The 17921-nt window shown below is 42.4% G+C and overlaps 1 protein-coding gene across 3 annotated transcripts in view; it reads right to left on the minus strand.

Moving 5' to 3' along the window:
• Positions 1-17921, minus strand: part of ptprz1b (protein tyrosine phosphatase receptor type Z1b) — a 69537-nt gene that overhangs the window by 4843 nt on the left and 46773 nt on the right. The window contains exons 3-20 of one of the 3 annotated variants that reach the window (XM_037760116.1): positions 16568-16747; positions 15086-15237; positions 14902-14997; positions 14750-14816; positions 13132-13289; positions 11691-11841; positions 9898-10082; positions 8009-8135; positions 7866-7918; positions 6354-6800; positions 5988-6177; positions 4800-5027; positions 2736-4055; positions 2385-2529; positions 2179-2270; positions 1990-2075; positions 916-936; positions 28-124 (exon numbers count right to left, since the gene is read on the minus strand). In XM_037760116.1, coding sequence (XP_037616044.1) covers positions 28-124; positions 916-936; positions 1990-2075; positions 2179-2270; positions 2385-2529; positions 2736-4055; positions 4800-5027; positions 5988-6177; positions 6354-6800; positions 7866-7918; positions 8009-8135; positions 9898-10082; positions 11691-11841; positions 13132-13289; positions 14750-14816; positions 14902-14997; positions 15086-15237; positions 16568-16747 — 3795 coding nt within the window. The remainder of the gene's footprint in view (positions 1-27; positions 125-915; positions 937-1989; positions 2076-2178; positions 2271-2384; positions 2530-2735; positions 4056-4799; positions 5028-5987; positions 6178-6353; positions 6801-7865; positions 7919-8008; positions 8136-9897; positions 10083-11690; positions 11842-13131; positions 13290-14749; positions 14817-14901; positions 14998-15085; positions 15238-16567; positions 16748-17921) is intronic. The other 2 variants (XM_037760117.1, XM_037760118.1) reach the window with 2 other exon arrangements.

Consider the following 17921-nt stretch of genomic DNA (forward strand, 5'->3'; position numbering starts at 1 on the left):
CAGTGATCATAGTGAACAGTGACGTACAGGCCAGTATGTTTATGTATCTGTTCTTGCTTTTGTTGTCGGGGTGATTAGAGCTGTCTGTGGTGATGCCCATGTCCACCGTGCACGCCTGCACCTCCTGGAAAACAATATGACAAGACAAATAAGACTTTAATAATAAGATTAGTCGCTCAGAGGAGGCTTTAAATGATAATTAGCACGACGAGCACTGAAGTGAATGTGAAATGTGGCTGTTTTTCTTCTGGACAAGTAGGTTTTTGCTATATTTTTTATATTCTGTTAGTCTATAAGCTGTTTATAGTGTTACAATACAATAGTCCAGTGTCTACAATGAAGACAAAACAACAAAGACACAAGCATGTGTTCATGAAGTTGTAACTAGATTTAAGAAAATTTGTGTCAGGAGGAAAACATAAGGATTTTGTGAGAGAAAGAATAGCACATATTAAGGTTACATTAATCCCTGGTTCACATGTGCTAACTAAGGCTTCACATACAGGAGAATAAGGCATGATGAAGGACACTGATGCTGCTGTATGTGACCTGTACTAAAGCCTCATATTCAATAAAGATGTTAGGATTTTTAATTTCTATTTCATTATTATTTTTATTATTAGGGCTGTCAATTGATTCAGATATTTAATCGCGATTAATCGCACATTTTTGTATCTGTTCAAAATGTACCTTAAAGACACATTAATATCCAAATACCTATCAATTATTGGCAAAAAAATACATTCAATATCACATTTAAAAATACAGAATCTGCAGTCTACAAGCTGACTGGTTTGTCGACAGGGAGATTTCATTTGAAACGAAGCTCAAATGTTCCCGAGTTGTAAAGAAAGGAAAAGAAGAACCACGCCTCTGTAACCGGCGAGGGGTGATACTGTACTGTAGGTGTCTTACCTCGTAGGATTCTTTGACAATCTAATGGAGGGGTGGTGAGGATGCAGAAAGCACGACGATGGTGGTGGAGGTGGTGAAAGGAGAGTGGGAAGGGGGGGGGACAAGATGACAGACAGACAGACAGACAGACAGACAGGGAGTCAGTGCAGGTACAGGAATATGAGGTTCAGATACACACAGAAAGGCGGCGCTAAGTGGGAAATGCATATTCCCAACTGAGGCCAACCATGGCCTGTTACTCTATAAAATATTAATGCAAATACCAAAAAAGGCTCGGTGTGTTTGTTCTCCTTCAATTTAGCCTCTCTGTTTTTAGACTGATGCAGGTTGTTACTGCAGCTATAGCAAAGGCAGAAAGACTAACAAAATGGGGGGAAAGCACACTGACGATAACATGGGAGGAGTATACTTGAATGAATCCTATCTGTGTGTGTTACTCAGGAGGTTCATGCTAGGAAACAGGAGACGAATGTCATGCAGATGTGCCTTCTGTTGAAACTCATCCACAAGCTGTTCTAAGATGTCCACAGGAGACATTTCTAAAAACCTTGTTTCTCATTCATTATGAGCTCAGATGGAGATTTTACCAGCCTGAAAGCTTGCGACAGGACGTTTTTAATCTAAACCTGCCTATTGAATCTGAAGTCCTGTCTTCAGTTTGATGTGTGTCGATCCAGATGTTTTGGCTTCCCTTTTGGAGAGCACGTCGTCCATCTTTATATACAGTCTAGGTTAGTTGCCTTCCTGCATACCGTTGCGCAACATGTTGTACATGGAAGTCACACATCATCACCTCGCTAAATGATATCCCTAAAGAACATGATGTTAATAGAGATATGGAAGAGCATTAAGGAGCTGTGACAGATGAGATACTGTCTACTTAAACACATTTATTTATTTATTTATTTTAAGCTGGTTAAAACTTTGTAAGCACAATCTCAGGAAATCTCCCCGAAGTATATTTATCTACTATCTTTTACTGATTTTCAAAATATCTTGTGGCTGTTTATGTTCCCCTTGTGAATAAGACATATAGTTTAACTCAAATACTCTAATAATGAATACTCCACACACCTCAAACTCCTTGGAGAAAGTGTTGGTGGTGTGCAGCTCCATGACATGCTTCACAAACTGCTTCACTGTCAGCGGCTCGTGACCGTCTGCAACGAAAGAGTGAACTGCATGCTTAACATTGTGGCTCTGTAGAGTTCAATGCCACAATGACAGTGTAATAAAGTTTGTGTGTGTGTCTGTGCGTGTTACCTGTGGCCAGCAGCAGGGGTGTAGACGGAGCTGATATGACTTTAGGCGACGCCGTGTCATCTGGGTAGAAATTAGCCGCCTGGAAACAGTTTCTGTGACACAAATAAATCAGAATGAAAGTGAAGTGAACAGGTGAAATTGCTTCAGGCAGATATTGATCTTGTGTGTGTGTGTGTGTGTGTGTGTGTGTGTGTGTGTGTGTGTACCTCCAGTAGACGAGGATGCCCACCAGTACCAGCAGACAGAGGATGGTGAGAGTGGAGACGACAGCCAGAGGAACGACGGTCCTCTTCTCCCTCTCTACGCCTCCGACCAGTCCCACCCGAGACTCGTGGCTGCTGTTGCTGCCCTCTAGAGAGAGATGAAGAAGGGTGGGGTGTGGTGGGTGAGAGACAGAGATCATGTCTTGGAACAACAGCCCTGGAACAAAACAAAGAGCGCCTCCTAACTCAAGCTTTGTAAGTTAGCACTTCTGTGAATGGACAGATGTTTGAGAGAGGGAAGAACTAAACTGCCGTTTTCTCATTCTGTTACAGAGAAGCAGAGAGAGCATTTACCTTCCGTTTGGTCCTCCAGGGCCTCGTTGCCATCTGTCAGTCTGAGCAGAGGGACCAGATGCCCCAGTGGGCGGCTCGTTGCAGCATCAAACAACAAAAACCCATCCTCACTTGAGAAACTCTCTCCAATTACAGCTGCATTACCATCCTCACTGTTACCACCTCCTTCCATCTGCTCCTCGTTCTCCAGACCTCCATTTATTTCTCCATCACCGTCTCCCTCTTTGTTGTCCTCCGGCGTAGAGTTAGCCCCGGCGGTGTTTCGACCCTCTTCATCTTGTCCACCACCATCATCATTTTCTTCACTATTGTCAAACAGTGCTGCTCCTCCAGGTACAACTTCTCCATCGCTGTCTTCACTTCCATCACCTTTGTCACCACTTTGCTTTTCACCTACGACTCTGACACCTTCTTCATCATCGCTGACTTTCTTTTCTTTTCCCTCTCCACCACCGTCTCCAGAGCCACTGACGTCCTCAGGCCAGCTGAAAACTCTCTCAATTTCACTCCCACTGCCGGTCTCAGTGTATATTATCTTTACCCCTTCTACCTTTTCTTCTTCCTCACCACTTAGCTCACTTTCATTCTCCTCCATTTCTTTCTCGCTACTTGTTTCACTTCCTGTTTCACTATCCTCTATACTCTTCTTCTCAGTATCATCCACCTTGAAGCTGATAGCTGAAGTAGAAAGGTCAGTCTTGACTGTGGTGACTCCATCAAATTCCTGATTGAGCTTGTTGCTATAAAGGCCAGAACCTGATCCGCTTCCCTCCGCTGGCCAGGATTCCTCTGAATCATAAGGAAGGGACGACGTCAAACCTTTAGGATCAAAGAACGGCGTGATAGATGAGGAGTTCGTCCCGGCTTCCTCGTCATTGACGATCACGCCGTCTTGAATCCTACCGTCAGTTTGATTAGGATAATTTGTTTTATCTATTTCAACCGTGTTTATTTTTGATATGTTGATGGTACTCAAGTTATGATCGGGCAGCAGAGAAAGGGGGTCCTCCTCAGTGATTAAGAGATCCAAAGTGGTAGAAATCTGCTTTGAATCCATTTGTAGACGGACAATAGAGAGCTCCTCGAAGGAGTTGTCGCGACGATGAAAGATGATGCCGCTCCCGTTATCTTCAGGGAGGGCAGGAGAAGGACTGCCGACGAGTTCATTAAAAGGGCTGAGTGATTGAGGCGTGAATGAATCTCCTTCGGCAGATCCCCCTTCTGGGACAGAGGCCGAGGGATTTGCAGGGTTGACGATCACTCCACTAGAAGTGCTACGAGAGCTTGTTGAGTCCTCAACCTTGAACGTGGGTGTATCTGCTGCAAGAAAAGCCCAAAGTAAAAGTCTGAAACAAACTTCCAGGACGCTAGTATTGAAATGTGTCCTTTCAAAAATGTGTTCATCATGCCAGGAAAGATGGAGAGTCTGGACTCAGCAAAGGTCGACTTCCACATCGTACTCAAGAAGAGAGCCAAGTTATTTATTGAATCCTGAATGAAGAGATGTCATAAATCAACTTGGTGAAGACCCTCAAGATGAGATAAACCCTGCGTTCTGTGAGGACAGAAGAAGAAGAAAGAAAACAACCACCAGAGTGCGTCGTTGAGCAACAGAAAAGAGTGCAGACCCAGAAGAGGAGTCCCAAAAGTAGACGCTAATCACCAGAATCTGAGTGGACGAGGACCACATGTGGAGTCAAGTAACAAGCAGAGAGATTTGACGAAGCATATTTCATTCCTGAACCAGTTGAGAGAGTCGCTGATTATCATTCTAATCATCATCAACACCAGCTTATCATTTTCGACCACCACCAGCACCACCAGCATTATCCACAACATGCCACCAAGATCACAGAGCAGTGATTAGCCGAGCAGTAGTGGATTATTAGAGGAGAGAGGCAATCATCCACCGCAATTAAGTCCAGCTGTCTAGCCACCACAAAACAATATTTATATTGCTGCTGTTGTGTAAAATCCCTCATATCATAAATTCATTTTTAATAGGAATAACATTTTTTTTAAAGTATATACTATATATTTCTAGGGAGGGCGTCCTCATCTTACCGTTAAACATGGGCTGGGTTGTGTGCATCAGCACCCTGAGAAGAGAGGAGGTGGTGAAGGATTTGTAGACCGACTCAGCCAGCGTGTTGCTGGCGGTCGCCTCCCTCGCCGTGATCCAGAGGGGCGACGGGGTGGAGGAAACCGAGGCGATGGTCTCCGGTAGAGGTCTGCTCACGGGGACGCCGCCGTCTTCAGAGGACGGCGGGGAGGCTTTGTCCACTTTATCACCTGTGGGACAGAATGTACATAGTGATGAAATGACGTGTGCCGTGTCAGGCCATGTCTTGACATGACACAGAAGAAACAAATCACTCACAGATAAAGAGTCTTTTTTTAGTTTATTTTGGGAAAACAAAGAAATGCGTTCGTTTGTTGGACCACATTCTTTTAGCAGTGTGTGCACCAATGTGTCCTGGGCCACATTAAGGACCGCCTACTCCACTGACGTGTGTCAGTGTGCGTACAACAGCTTGTGTAGCCGAGGGTTAAGTTGCGCCTATACTTTATGAAGGAAATGAAATAACGGCAAACACTTTATTACTCCTACATTGTCAACAGCAACGTATAACAGATTCAATCATTCCATTTTTACCTTTCAAAATAAAAGACCTAAACACATACACTGCATCATGAGGCAACTCAATATATCTGTAGTTCTATAGCTTCAGAGCTTGTCGGTGATGTGTCTGTGTTTTTTTTTTCCGGCGCTCTGCACAGATCTGACACCGGCCCGCTCGCTCTCATCCCTGGCTGTCTGAAGCTCTGTTCCCCGCCGTTGCCTGGCAAAGGCGGCACTGTCGGCGGTACAATAACTTTCATGCCTTCAATGCATTCATAAAATGTACCCGAATTGACGAATATGTAGGATATTACTACTGCTGCCTCCCGCAGGTTAAAAACAATAACAACGCATTTTTGTCTTTGCAAATGGAAATGATGTACGTTACGTGTTTATTTACATATAGAGCGGGAAAGTGAGATCCGATCACAGACCGAGACGCACGTGGAGACGCATTCTCAATTTAAAATCAAGCACACAATCTAAACATGTCGGTGTTAATCTGAGCAGAATCAGTGGAAGAGAAATCTTCTGCTGGTTCTTTTTCTAATATGAATAAGCTTACTCTCCTCATTGGCACTGCTCCAATCACCAACCAGAGAAGATTTTGGTGAATAATAAAAACAGACCTGGCAACACAGCAGCAGCAGCAGACACAGTTTCTGCAGAGGTGGTGGATTCTAGAGGAGAGTTGTTGACTGTGTCTTCATAGAAGATATCTGTGACTTGGATGTCCTCCACAGGAGGGGTGTAGAGGTCCGACTGCGGAGAGGGGAGGCCGCTTTCTCCGGCTTGATCTGCTGGACCATGATCCCCTGACTGCAAGTACACAGAAACATCGGGTTTCTTAGATGAGAAAACTAGAAGAACAGGAGACAAATCTTTGGACAAGGTTAATAAAATGTGGGGAAAAAAACACTACAAGCAACTCTAGCTGTTTGTTTCAACATTAATATTATATTAATCACAGGCGATGATGGCGTTGAGTGAACTACCTGATGTGGCAACACCGACAACGAGCCCTCTTCTGTGATTTGTCGGCGAACCGTCGGCGGTGTGGTCGCCCTAGCAGCTGGAAACAGGAAGCCCGGCTGCTCAGTCACCTCAGTTATCCATATTGCACCGTTGCCGTCAAAACCCGCGTTAATGTGCGGCCCGTGTGTTGGATCGCTGTCCTCGTAGATCCAGTTCTGATCCATGTCGTCGGGACTAGACCTGTTCCGGCTCGGTTTCTTTTTCACGTTCTGGTTGAGTCGGGTTTTCTGCAGAACAGCGGACTCGGAGGAAGGCTTTGGGGTCGGGCGGGCGCTGATCTGGACCGGGAGGTTCTGGTAAACTCTGGTCTGCTCCACTGGGATCTCCTCCACGGGGCTGTGGTCCTCTGGAGACAGATCCAGCTGATTCTGGTTCTCTGGCTTCTCTGATTTGGCTCTAGATGAGACCTGACGCGAGGGAAAAGCACTACTGTCTGGAGCCGTTTCACAAGATGTTTGGTTTTATTAAACACCACATGAATGAATATAAACATGAGAATTTAGGATTAAGGATTTAGCTCCATCCTCTCATGTTACTTCTGGCTGCAAAAAAACAAGATGGCGACGGCCAAAAACCAAACTGGTGACAGCCAAAATCCAAGATGGCAATGGTCAAAAACCAAGATGGCGACGGCCAAAAACCAAGATGGCAATGGTCAAAAACCAAGATGGCAATGGTCAAAAACCAAGATGGCGACGGACAAAAACCGAGATGGCGACGGCCGAAAACCAAGACGACAACAGCCAAAAACCAAACTGGTGACAGCCAAAATCCAAGATGGCAATGGTCAAAAACCAAGATGGCGACGGACAAAAACCAAGATGGCGACGGACAAAAACCGAGATGGCGACTGCCAAAAACCAAGATGGCGATGGTCAAAAACCAAGATGGCGACTGCCAAAAACCAAGATGGCAATGGTCAAAAACCAAGATGGCGACGGACAAAAACCGAGATGGCAATGGTCAAAAAACAAAATGGCAACGGCCAAAAACCAAGATGGCAACGGACAAAAACCATGACGGCGATGGCTAAAAACCAAGGTGGTGACGGCCAAAATGCCGAACTCGAGGCTTCAAAACGGCACTCAACAAACCATTGGGTGACGTCATTGTGACTATGTCCACTTCTTATATACAGTCTATGCTGCGTGTTACACATTGCACCTTTAATGCAGTGTTGAAGAGCCCAGGCTGTACCGGTTCTCTCAGTGAGAAAAACATGGTAGCATTACAGTCTTTTTTCTTTTTCTACTAAACACGCTGGAAAGTCCTGTATAACCTTTTGTACTGCTCTCCAAGTACTGAATGCCAAGCCTCTACTGACATAATTACACTCGTTTGCATAATAATCAGGTTCACTGAAATGACTGAATGCAGGGCAAACTTCAGCACCGCAAAGTAATTCAGCCAAATGAATGGCAACATGCAGAGTGGTGTCAGGTGAAACCACGGATATTACACACTGCTCCTACCTCCCTGTTGCCTTCCACTTCCTTTGTGGCGGCGTCGGGGTCTGAATCACTTTCTAGAGAGTGGAAAGAAATAAAGACTTACTTACAAATTGTAGTAAATAGAACAGTTTTGTGGGAGTTTGTTTGTGTGTGTGTGTTTGTACCAGGGTCTTCTAACGGCATGTCCACTATAATCTGGTCACTCCATCGTCCTCGGAGTCCGTTGGTGCAAACAGCGACCACCTGAACCACGTAGCTGCTGTTGGCCAGCAGGCTGGGGATGATGGCGCCCTGTAGAGTCACATAGGGGAGTTTTGAACTGCATGTTCACACTATTAATTAAATAAAAACAGAGACTATTGTTGCCATCATGATCCTGGAATTGATGATGCTTAGGTTTGGTCAAATTTGGATTCATACTGCCACTTGGAGAGGCAGGACTCGGCGTTTCAACCGGTGCTATAGCACTTTTAACTATCTACATCCATTTCTCTGCTTGCTTGTTAATTAGTTTTCATGCACTCTCAATCACAGCAGGTGGTGTTAAGGTGTTACAACTGCCTCTGAGGGGGGTGCAGTCGGTTTATCATCAGTGGTAATCCCACATTGTGTTGTTTATTTTCCTCCAAATTGCAAATATGTAGATGTCGTTCTTAAATTAATCATAATTTCTATGTTTTTTTTATTAGCTGAGTTACTCTCTATCTCCCCTGGTAACTACAGAAATAACCCCCCTGGGGTAAAAGCCCCTGGTTGGAATCACAGATTTAAATATCTCTGCTGTGAAATGTCCGTCCACTTTCAATACTAATGATGACTTGTTTCCTTTTAGACTCCAAATATGTCACATTTTTTTAAGTCTCTTCAACACAAGTAATTGAAGGTTTGGGGGAAAGAAAACACTGCTAACCATGCTGTATTTAACATTTACAGTATCTTAAAGATAGGGTTGGTAATGTTCAAATGCATTTCTTGTTATATTTGTTGAAATTCTCATTACATCAATAAATCAAATGATTTGAACTTTAACCCTTTCACAGTGTGTTTTCAGTTCATGAACATTTTGGTTGCCTTTAAAATGTCTTATTCAGCCTCCAGTTGTATTTAGCTCCACCCTCTCGTGTCACTTCTGGCTGCAAAAACCAAGATGGCAACAGCCAAAAACCAAGATGGGGATGGTTTTGGTGGAGTGACTTTGGAGGGAGGCTTGAAGGAACGGATTGTCAGTGTTGCCAACTTCATAACTTTCCCGCTAGATTTATGGACTTTTGGAGCTGGTGCTGCTAGCTACTTCATTGGAAAATAGTTGGCAACGCTGGGCTGTTTTTTTCGATTGGATAATTTTAAAAATCTTGTGTACTCTTGCTAGTTTCTCAAGATTACCAACCCTGACTTTAATGAGAATAATATTTCAAGTAGCATATATACCAATAAGGATTGTGTGAAAGCCACCTTGTAATCTAGTTTTTATAATGCAGACTTGAGTGCATCTCTGTTGACGGTAATCAAGTCATAATCTAGTAGTTATTGTTACCAGTGTTTGCAAATCTCAAAATAACAAATGATGCCCCTCGTGGGTTTTTAATGACATGTTTTCCTGCACATATAAGGCATGCAAAATAAAGGTGGAGGTTTACATCTTCAGTTCATTTGTGTTGTATGAGGTTGGTCTGAATATTGACGACTCCTGGAGAGCCTATATACGAGCACATGCACACACACGGACTCACACAGAGCTACATATAGATACACAGATGGTGCCGGTCACATAAAGGGATGCTCAGTGACCCGTTAAGAGGTCAAGATTGATTGTCACTAACCAGTCAATCAATCACTTTGATCAACCCAGATCCCAGCAGCAGTCGCAATGTGAGAGTGACAGATAGAGAGCGGATGGACGGTTGATAGGATTCCAATAAATTATGTTGTAATATTTGCTGCAGGAGAAAAAGGATGACTGTAATTTCTACCTATGACTGTAGATAATGGTGCGAGACATTCGTTAAAATGACATCGTCTTAAGTATTTAAAGGTGAAAGATGTGAATTCGTACCACGTCCTGGTCCCCGTCCGTCCTGTACTCCTGCTTGCTCTGGTCTCGGCCCTGCATCCTCTGGTAGGTGACGGTGTACCAGTCGATGGTCGTGTCGTAAACCGCGCGGGGGCGCTCCCACGTCACCACGATGGTCGTGTCGTTCTGGGCGTCGGCCTGAACGTTCTCTGGCTCCGAGCTGCAGGCTAGAGGCGGCGGAGAGAGAGAGAGAAAAAGAGGGCAAGATTGTGTTGAATATTGATTTGTGTGGATGTTAATGAAAGAAAGAGATTAAAAAAAAAAGGTAAACCTAAATGTGAACGGCACAGAAACGGTGCAGCAGCGTTTCACATTAAGTTGCTGAACTTGATGTTAATCGACCGTATTGAAAAATGGAGGAAAATAGGAATCCATTTTAAAGAAGCCCAGCTCAGGAGGTGAGCGTGGCAGTGAGTGGGAGGTGGGTGCATGTGTGTGTGTGTGTGTGTGTGTGTGTGCGGCGCTGCATGAATTTGTTACAGGCAAAAAAAAAAAGACACGTCTCTGAATTTCTGAATACTTTATTTCAATTTCAAAAAGAGCTGCAAAATAAATTGCCTGCGCTGAGAGGAGCAGGGCGCCGAACTACAAAGTGGAGCTCCCTGGCAACCCAAAAGACTCCACTTTACTGGAGGGTCGACTTTATGAAGACGGAGAGCGTTTTATCTTTTGATGATCGGGACTCGGCTGACCTTGGGGGACACTTTTACAGCTGCAGAGAAAGCAGAAGAATATCTTTTCTTTTTAATGGTTAAAAAAAAGAAATAAGATTAATAAGGTAATATTTATATTGATCCCTGAAGGAGGGGATTCAATTTTCTCCCCCATGCCGCCCAAAATTTGGTATGAATTTAATAATTTTAATGAGATTTTAGAGCTTTGGAGAACTCTTTAAAGACTAATAAGGAAGAGTTTTTTTATGGTACAAAATCATAGCCTGCTGTATCTGCTGGGAGTTAACAGCACTGCTGATCAATAGTCTCAGCCAACACTTGAGATCTCTGCCAGTCTAAACTCACGGAGAGCAGGCGAGTGATGTGATGGTACATGACTTTTCAGCTCCGAGACTAAAAAGTATGGCATCAAATGGCACCTCAGGGGGGGATGTCAACATAAAAAAAATGGATTCAGTAAATGTGTCATGTAAACTAAAATGAAAAACTTGTAACCGAAGCTGTGGCTCGGATGTAGCACAGTTATCAGTTCTCATAGTCCACAGAGCAAGTTGCTAGATGGAACTATATGCACAAAGCCCTTGCCCCCAAGTCAAAACAGGATCAGCACCGGGAACTAGAGTGAAGATATTGGCATCATATGAAAATAGAAAACCTAGAGAATCCATTGGTACCAACCATGTCATACTAGCTTGTTGAGAAGGAGGTTAAATAACGCTCCAAACTTACACTAAATTTTGGCGAGGCAAAACTGTCATGGCCATTTTCAAAGGGGTCCCTTGACCTCTGACCTCCAGATATGTGAATGTAAATGGGTTCTATGGGTACCCACGAGTCTCCCCTTTACAGACATGCCCACTTTATGATAATCACATGCAGTTTGGGGCAAGTCGTAGTCAAGTCACCACACTGACACACTGACAGCTGTTTTTGGGTGCATGCCGACCGTCATCTACTGTAGGTAATACACTGACTATGGATAAGTACCTCATACAACCCCACATAAAAAAAAAATCCAAACTCTCCCTTTAAGAGCAGAAACACACAAAGGTGAAACAAACAAGAAGCAAACGTTTTGTTTTGGGTTGTTTAATGACGTACTGGGTGTGAGCACGTCCTCCACTCCGGTGTACGAGGCGAACACCTGACCCATGAACTGCTGCTGCTGCTCCCTGTAGTTGTTCTGCAGGTAATCTGTCAGTATCACATATCCAGCCTGCTCCATGGTCATCACCTCACAAAACACCTCCAGCTGGGTACAGACAGACAGACAGACAGACAGACAGACAGAGATTGAGAAGAGAGAAAATAGCAACAGGAACAAAGAAACGAAAGAAGTGTTTGTTGCATCTTTCCGTTTTTATGCAGTTGCCAAAATAAACCCAAAACTGATGCATGTGAATGAGTGTGTGTGTTTAAGAGGCTTGTTTCGGTGCCAGGCAGAGGCAGAGAGACAGCGCTGCTCTATTTTTGGTTGGCTAAGATGTGCACATGTCATGCCTTGCCACCCCCGTTTCAATCATGCAAACACAGACAAACACAAGCACACACACACACACACACACACACACACACACACAAATATGCACAGAGAACACACACACTTTCATGACCTCATTCACTCTCCATTATTCTGCTATATAATTGATGATTATTACACAGATGATTTCATTCAGAGTCGCTGGTTCTTAAACGTCTTAACCCTGGAATCGAGCTGCAGTAACGTTACGGCGTCGCCTGGATCATACCAACTACAAAAAAACCTTTTCTGGAAGTTCACATTTTGGCTCAATCTGTCACATTGCATCGCTTCAATGAGAGGTTGTGTTTTGATTTTGTTCACAGACGTCAAAGACAGCTGACCTGGAACCAGCCTCAGACTATAACTAGACAACTACAGGCAGCAATAATGTAAACTTTACAGAACAGGATTTTTATGACCTTTACATGATAAAAAAAAAAGCTAAATAAACATCTATTTTAATATTATTTCTAGGGCTGTCAAAGTTAACGCAAATTTGTTTTAACGCCACTAATTTCTTTAACATATTAATGCAATCAATTTTTCGGAGGGGGTGAAATGCAAAGGGAAAATCGTGCATAAATAAATACATAAATATATAAATAAATTTAAAAATAAATATAAAATAATACAAAATAAATAAAAATAAATAAATAAATGCAAAACTAAAAAAAAATCATTTAGAAATTAATAAAAATAAATACATAATTAAATAAAACGGAAAATTAAACATAGGAGTAAATAAATAAGGGAATTAATACAAAGATAAATAAATAAATAAAGAAGATTAAAACAGAAATAGTAATTTATGTCACATGTTATCAATTATTTAATGGCTACATTTATTTTTAATATTATTTTTGCAACATTTAATGAAATATTTATTCATTTATCAAGTCATTTATTTAGTTATTTATGATTTTGGCAGGTTCAGTCCTCCATAGCAGTGGACACCTGTGTGTGTGTGTGTGTGTGTGTGTGTGTGTGTGTGTGTGTGTGTGTGTGATAAACCCTACTGACCTGTGTTTCTGAAATGGCCACGGTGTGTTTAAAGACGACCCATTCCACTGATTCAGAGCAGGGAGGTGCAGTTAGTGAGCCGTTGTAGATGTAATATTTATCTGTGTTATTTGGCATCAGGGAGCGTAAGGTGAAAGCTTCCAGCGAGCCGCTCTTACCTGGTAAAACAAAAAAGAAGAAAAAAGGGTACATTAAAACACAACATATCACATCCAGAGAGGACACACTAAGACATAAAACACATTACATAATAAACACAGGACCCAAAAGAAGCTACTTTAAAAGGAGCAGCAGATACTCGACGGCGAGGACTGAATCAAGGTTAAATAAATAGATATAAAATGCTGTGTGCCGAGGTAGCAGTAGAAGTAGCTGTCCTTACTGATTAAGATATTTTATGGCAACAGGGACAAACCTTTTTTTAGTTTTTCTTTGAGGTTTCCTTGCGGCCTGTGATTGTAAAGCTTTGTGTTGCTGTTGACACTGAGGTGCGCAATGTTAAAAGTGAGTATAGGGATTGGTATACTGTGTTTAAAGTGCATTGGCTGATGTCAAAACTCCTTATTTTGCGCAGCAGGAAGAGTCTTTGCTGTGCTTTTTTTTTGTAAATGCATCCCATGTTTTGCCCCGAGCTGTAACACCACATGGGACCAAGCATTTTCAGAATGTCAGACTGTATGTTAAGTCTATGTTATGCATAATGATATTCATTAAAAGCTAATCAGCGACCTTTTATGATTCATTTTAGGAGAGAAAAGCATCATTTTTTTGTGCAATAATGTTTGTAGCATAGTTTGTCTGCTAAAATTATATTAAATCTAACATTTATTTTTGACTTCATGGAAATTTAGCTGCTAGTTCTGTTGATAACATTTTAATTTTGAACACTAATTTAATTAAAATTTAATTTTGATTGGAGTACACTGTGTCAGACTCTAATTTATTGTTAATTTGTAGAATATCTTTGAACTCCTTATTTGCCAGCTTTACTAGATTTTGCACCAATCATCCCAATCAACCTCACATTTTGCTTTTCTTCTGCTGCTGCTGTCTCTGTTGATTAAACACAAATATTCTCCCGAACACAATCAGGATTTTGTCTAATAAACAGAAAATCAAATACTTATTTACATTTTTTTATTCTTTTATTTTGGCACCACCTGCACCCAGCTACTTTGTAGAGGATGTCTATTTTTTATTTTTATTTATTTATATTTATTTATATATATATATATATATATATATATATATATATATATATAAATATATATATAGTGCCTTTTTGTGCAAAATTGCAATACAAAGTGCTTAACAATACAATAAAAATACAACAATACAATGAACATAACACAGTAAAAGAGGGTAGACTGAAAGATAAAAATATATTATATTTTTTTAAGGGGTTAAGGATTAGGATTATGTGAAAGCTAAACTAAAAATATATGTTTTAAGATTTCTTTTAAAGGTACTTAGAGGCAAGGATAATAGACACTAAAAGCTGCCTCCTTGTAGATCTTGGTCCTCACCCAGGGACTAAATTGAGAGCATGTCTAACAAGTAATCAGGTGCTAGTCCATTGATTTGAACACCAATAGTACTGTATGTAGAGGTGACCTACCAAACCTGCTGACGGTGTTGACGGCCTCTATAACAGGACTGAAGTTCTCGTTGTCTTCCAAGCTGATCTGTGGAAAAAGAACATGAGCTTCTGTTGTGGAATTCATAGAAAAATATACACCTCTAATCTCATCGCTTTAGGTATCGACCTACCTCAAAGAGCACGGCCAAAGCAGCGATCCTCCCTCCTTCCCTGATAGCATCGTCCAGACTCTGGTAGTCATCTGCATCGTAACAGTGTATCTGCATCTGAATGAGAGCGAGAAACAGGTTGGTTAGTTGATGTCAATGAATATGATGATGATGATAGACAAACAGATGCTGTGTGCTGCTGTACCTCCAGAGGGTATTTCATCCCATTCAGGCTGTGTTCAGACCCTTCTGATGTTGCGTTGCAGCGCCCCCAGTGGAAGGAGATGGTACCGACACGGAACCTGGAGGTCAGCCCTCCTCCGCTCACTAAGAACTCCCCTTCCACACGGATGGACACTAAAACACACACACATAACAAAAATTATGAGTTACACTGAAGACTGTCAGACTGTCAGAGACGAACCTTTCCTATAACAGGCTTAATCAATATGTTTGCTTTATTAACAAGACCTTCAGTCTCCATTATTCAGCTGTGTCGTGGTTGCTTGGCCACCAGGCTCCACGGCTTTGTCCAAAATTGGATCTTCTGGCTCTGAGCAACTGGCAAGATTTATATAGCGCCTTTCTAGTCTTCCGACCTCTCAAAGCACTTTACACTACATGATTTACACATTCATACACTGATGGCAGAGGCTGCCATGCAAGGTGCCAAACTTGATCTAGTCTAATCATTCACAGACACACACACGGACCGGATACCGAATACTGGTATCGGTATCGGTGCATCCCTAAAATGTTCTGAAGATCTATTTTCTTTATTGAAGGATAGATCATAACAGGCTGGAACATCCAGCTTGGTGAGGCTGTGCAGATCAAGAATTTCTCTCTTAATATCTGGCAGCTATGCAATATCTGTTTCAATATGCAATTTCCTCTCTGGCTTCACAGAGAAAGAGATTCATTTTAGGATCATTAATGTATAGACGACACACACACACACACACAGAGAGAGCTCAGGCTGTATCGGAGAGATGGTGATGATAGCTCCGACAGCTTTCATTTGTTTATCAGACCAGACATCACTCCTCACGCTGCCTCTCCTCTCACTGTCGCTCCACATCGGCCTCATTTCTCTCCCCTGCTCTCTCCCTGTGTACATTTTTCCCCTCTTGCTCTTTTGTTGCTGCTTTTCTGTTGCTCAGTTTCATCTCTGCCTTCTTGACATCGATCATCCTAGTCGGTGCTGCCGTCCCTCTGGTTGCCTCTCTCTGAATTACTTCTCCATCTCTATCTCTCTCTCTCTCTTTCATTGTCTGACTCTTTCTCCTTTTAATCCTCGCTGCTCCTTTCCATCATTAACCCTCGGAGTTGTGAATCTGCTTCTGGAAAGTTAAGCTTCTTTCCACATCTAGGGATTAAGATGTTGTGTTTTACAGCACCGGAATGATGTCACAATCATTTCCATAGATTGAATCTACTACATACTGTTACCTTCCTCCTCTGGGTGCTGCTTTAATCTGGGATTGAAAGGGAAAAAGAAAAATCCTACATGCCACTCATTTTTCAATAGAAGTGAAACAGGTCGTGGTCTGATTTCCCGCAGGGTGCAAAACATGGCTTCCACAGCTTGAACTGGACGTACAGTATTAAAAAAGTTACATTTGGGAAAAGGTTTGGGCTCTGCAGGAAAAGGTACATACAGAGGAGTGGAAGAGCATCGACATACCGGTCTTCCCGTCGTTGTGGATGGTGCTGGACTCTGCCGTGGGTTTGTCCCAGCCCTCTAGCTGTAGATTCTGGTACTGCAGCCTGACTTGAGTAAACGTCTCGTCGATGTCCACAGGAGACTGCCTGGCGCTGTTACAGGACGGGTACTTCTTACCCCAGCTGCGCTGGTTCAGGGCACCTGTATGTAAAAGAGAGAGAGTGGCAGATAAATGAAGAGACAAACGAGGAGTGCTGATCATCTGCTGGCAACAGAAAATCTGGAAGCTCAACTGAGTTTGAGCTGGAAAACGAGCGCCTTCTTGCTTCTCTCCCAATGCAAAATTATGAGTGAGAAAGTCCACCAATTACAGTACAACCAAGCACCAAGTACAACCCAACGCTGAATAAGACATTTTAAGGCGACTAAAATGTTACTATTAACTTTCATGAACTGAAAACACACTGTGAAAGAGTTAAAGCTCTAAGATGAAAACACGGACAACTCCCAGACCGGACAACGCCGTGGTAGCGACCTGTCAATCACAAGGTAGCCCCGCCCTAAAGCATCCCCTGCTTTATGGTCTATTTGACTCTAAATGGGACCATAATTTACTAAATGAACATCATGCTGTATTGAAGAAGACTTGAAACTAGCGATTGAGACCATAAACTCATGTTGACAATGTTTACTGAGGTGATAAATCAAGTGAGAAGTAGGCTCATTTTCTCATAGACTTCTATATAATCAGACTTCTTTTTGCAACCAGAGGAGTCGCCCCCTGCTGGCTGTTAGAAATAATGCAAGTTTAAGGCATTGGCTTCACTTTTCAGACCCGGAGGTTGCCCACTGGTTAGAATATCACCGCCCACAGCTTGAGAACTACCTTTGCAATGATGCACCATATTTTTCTCGCAAGCCAATCAGAGCAGATTGGGCATTTTCGGGTGGGGGTCTTAAAGAGACAGGCGTTAAAACTCGGCGTTTCAGACAGAAGGTGAATTCAGGTATATTCAGACAGACAGTATGAGAAAAATAAAGTGTCTTTTGAACATTAACGCATGTAAACATGTTCTAGTAGAAACCCAAAATACAAGTATGAATCTAAAAATGAGCATATTATGTCCCCTTTAAATACAGTCATGATTTATGGATGTCGAAATGTTTCACATAGCACCTTTAATATATCTGTACAATACATTTAGGAGTGTGTATTGCTGTTTACAAACAGTGGGGCAACTTTTAAATGAGTACAGCTCTAACAAGGTCAAACATGACTAGCTGGCCTCAGGTCACACTTTATCCTCCCGCTCTATATGTGAGTGTGAGTATTGTTAATGCATGAGTGAATGTCTCATATTCCATGTTGTTTGTG

Source organism: Sebastes umbrosus, chromosome 23 (genome assembly GCF_015220745.1).
Source record: "Sebastes umbrosus isolate fSebUmb1 chromosome 23, fSebUmb1.pri, whole genome shotgun sequence".
NCBI lineage: Eukaryota > Metazoa > Chordata > Actinopteri > Perciformes > Sebastidae > Sebastes > Sebastes umbrosus.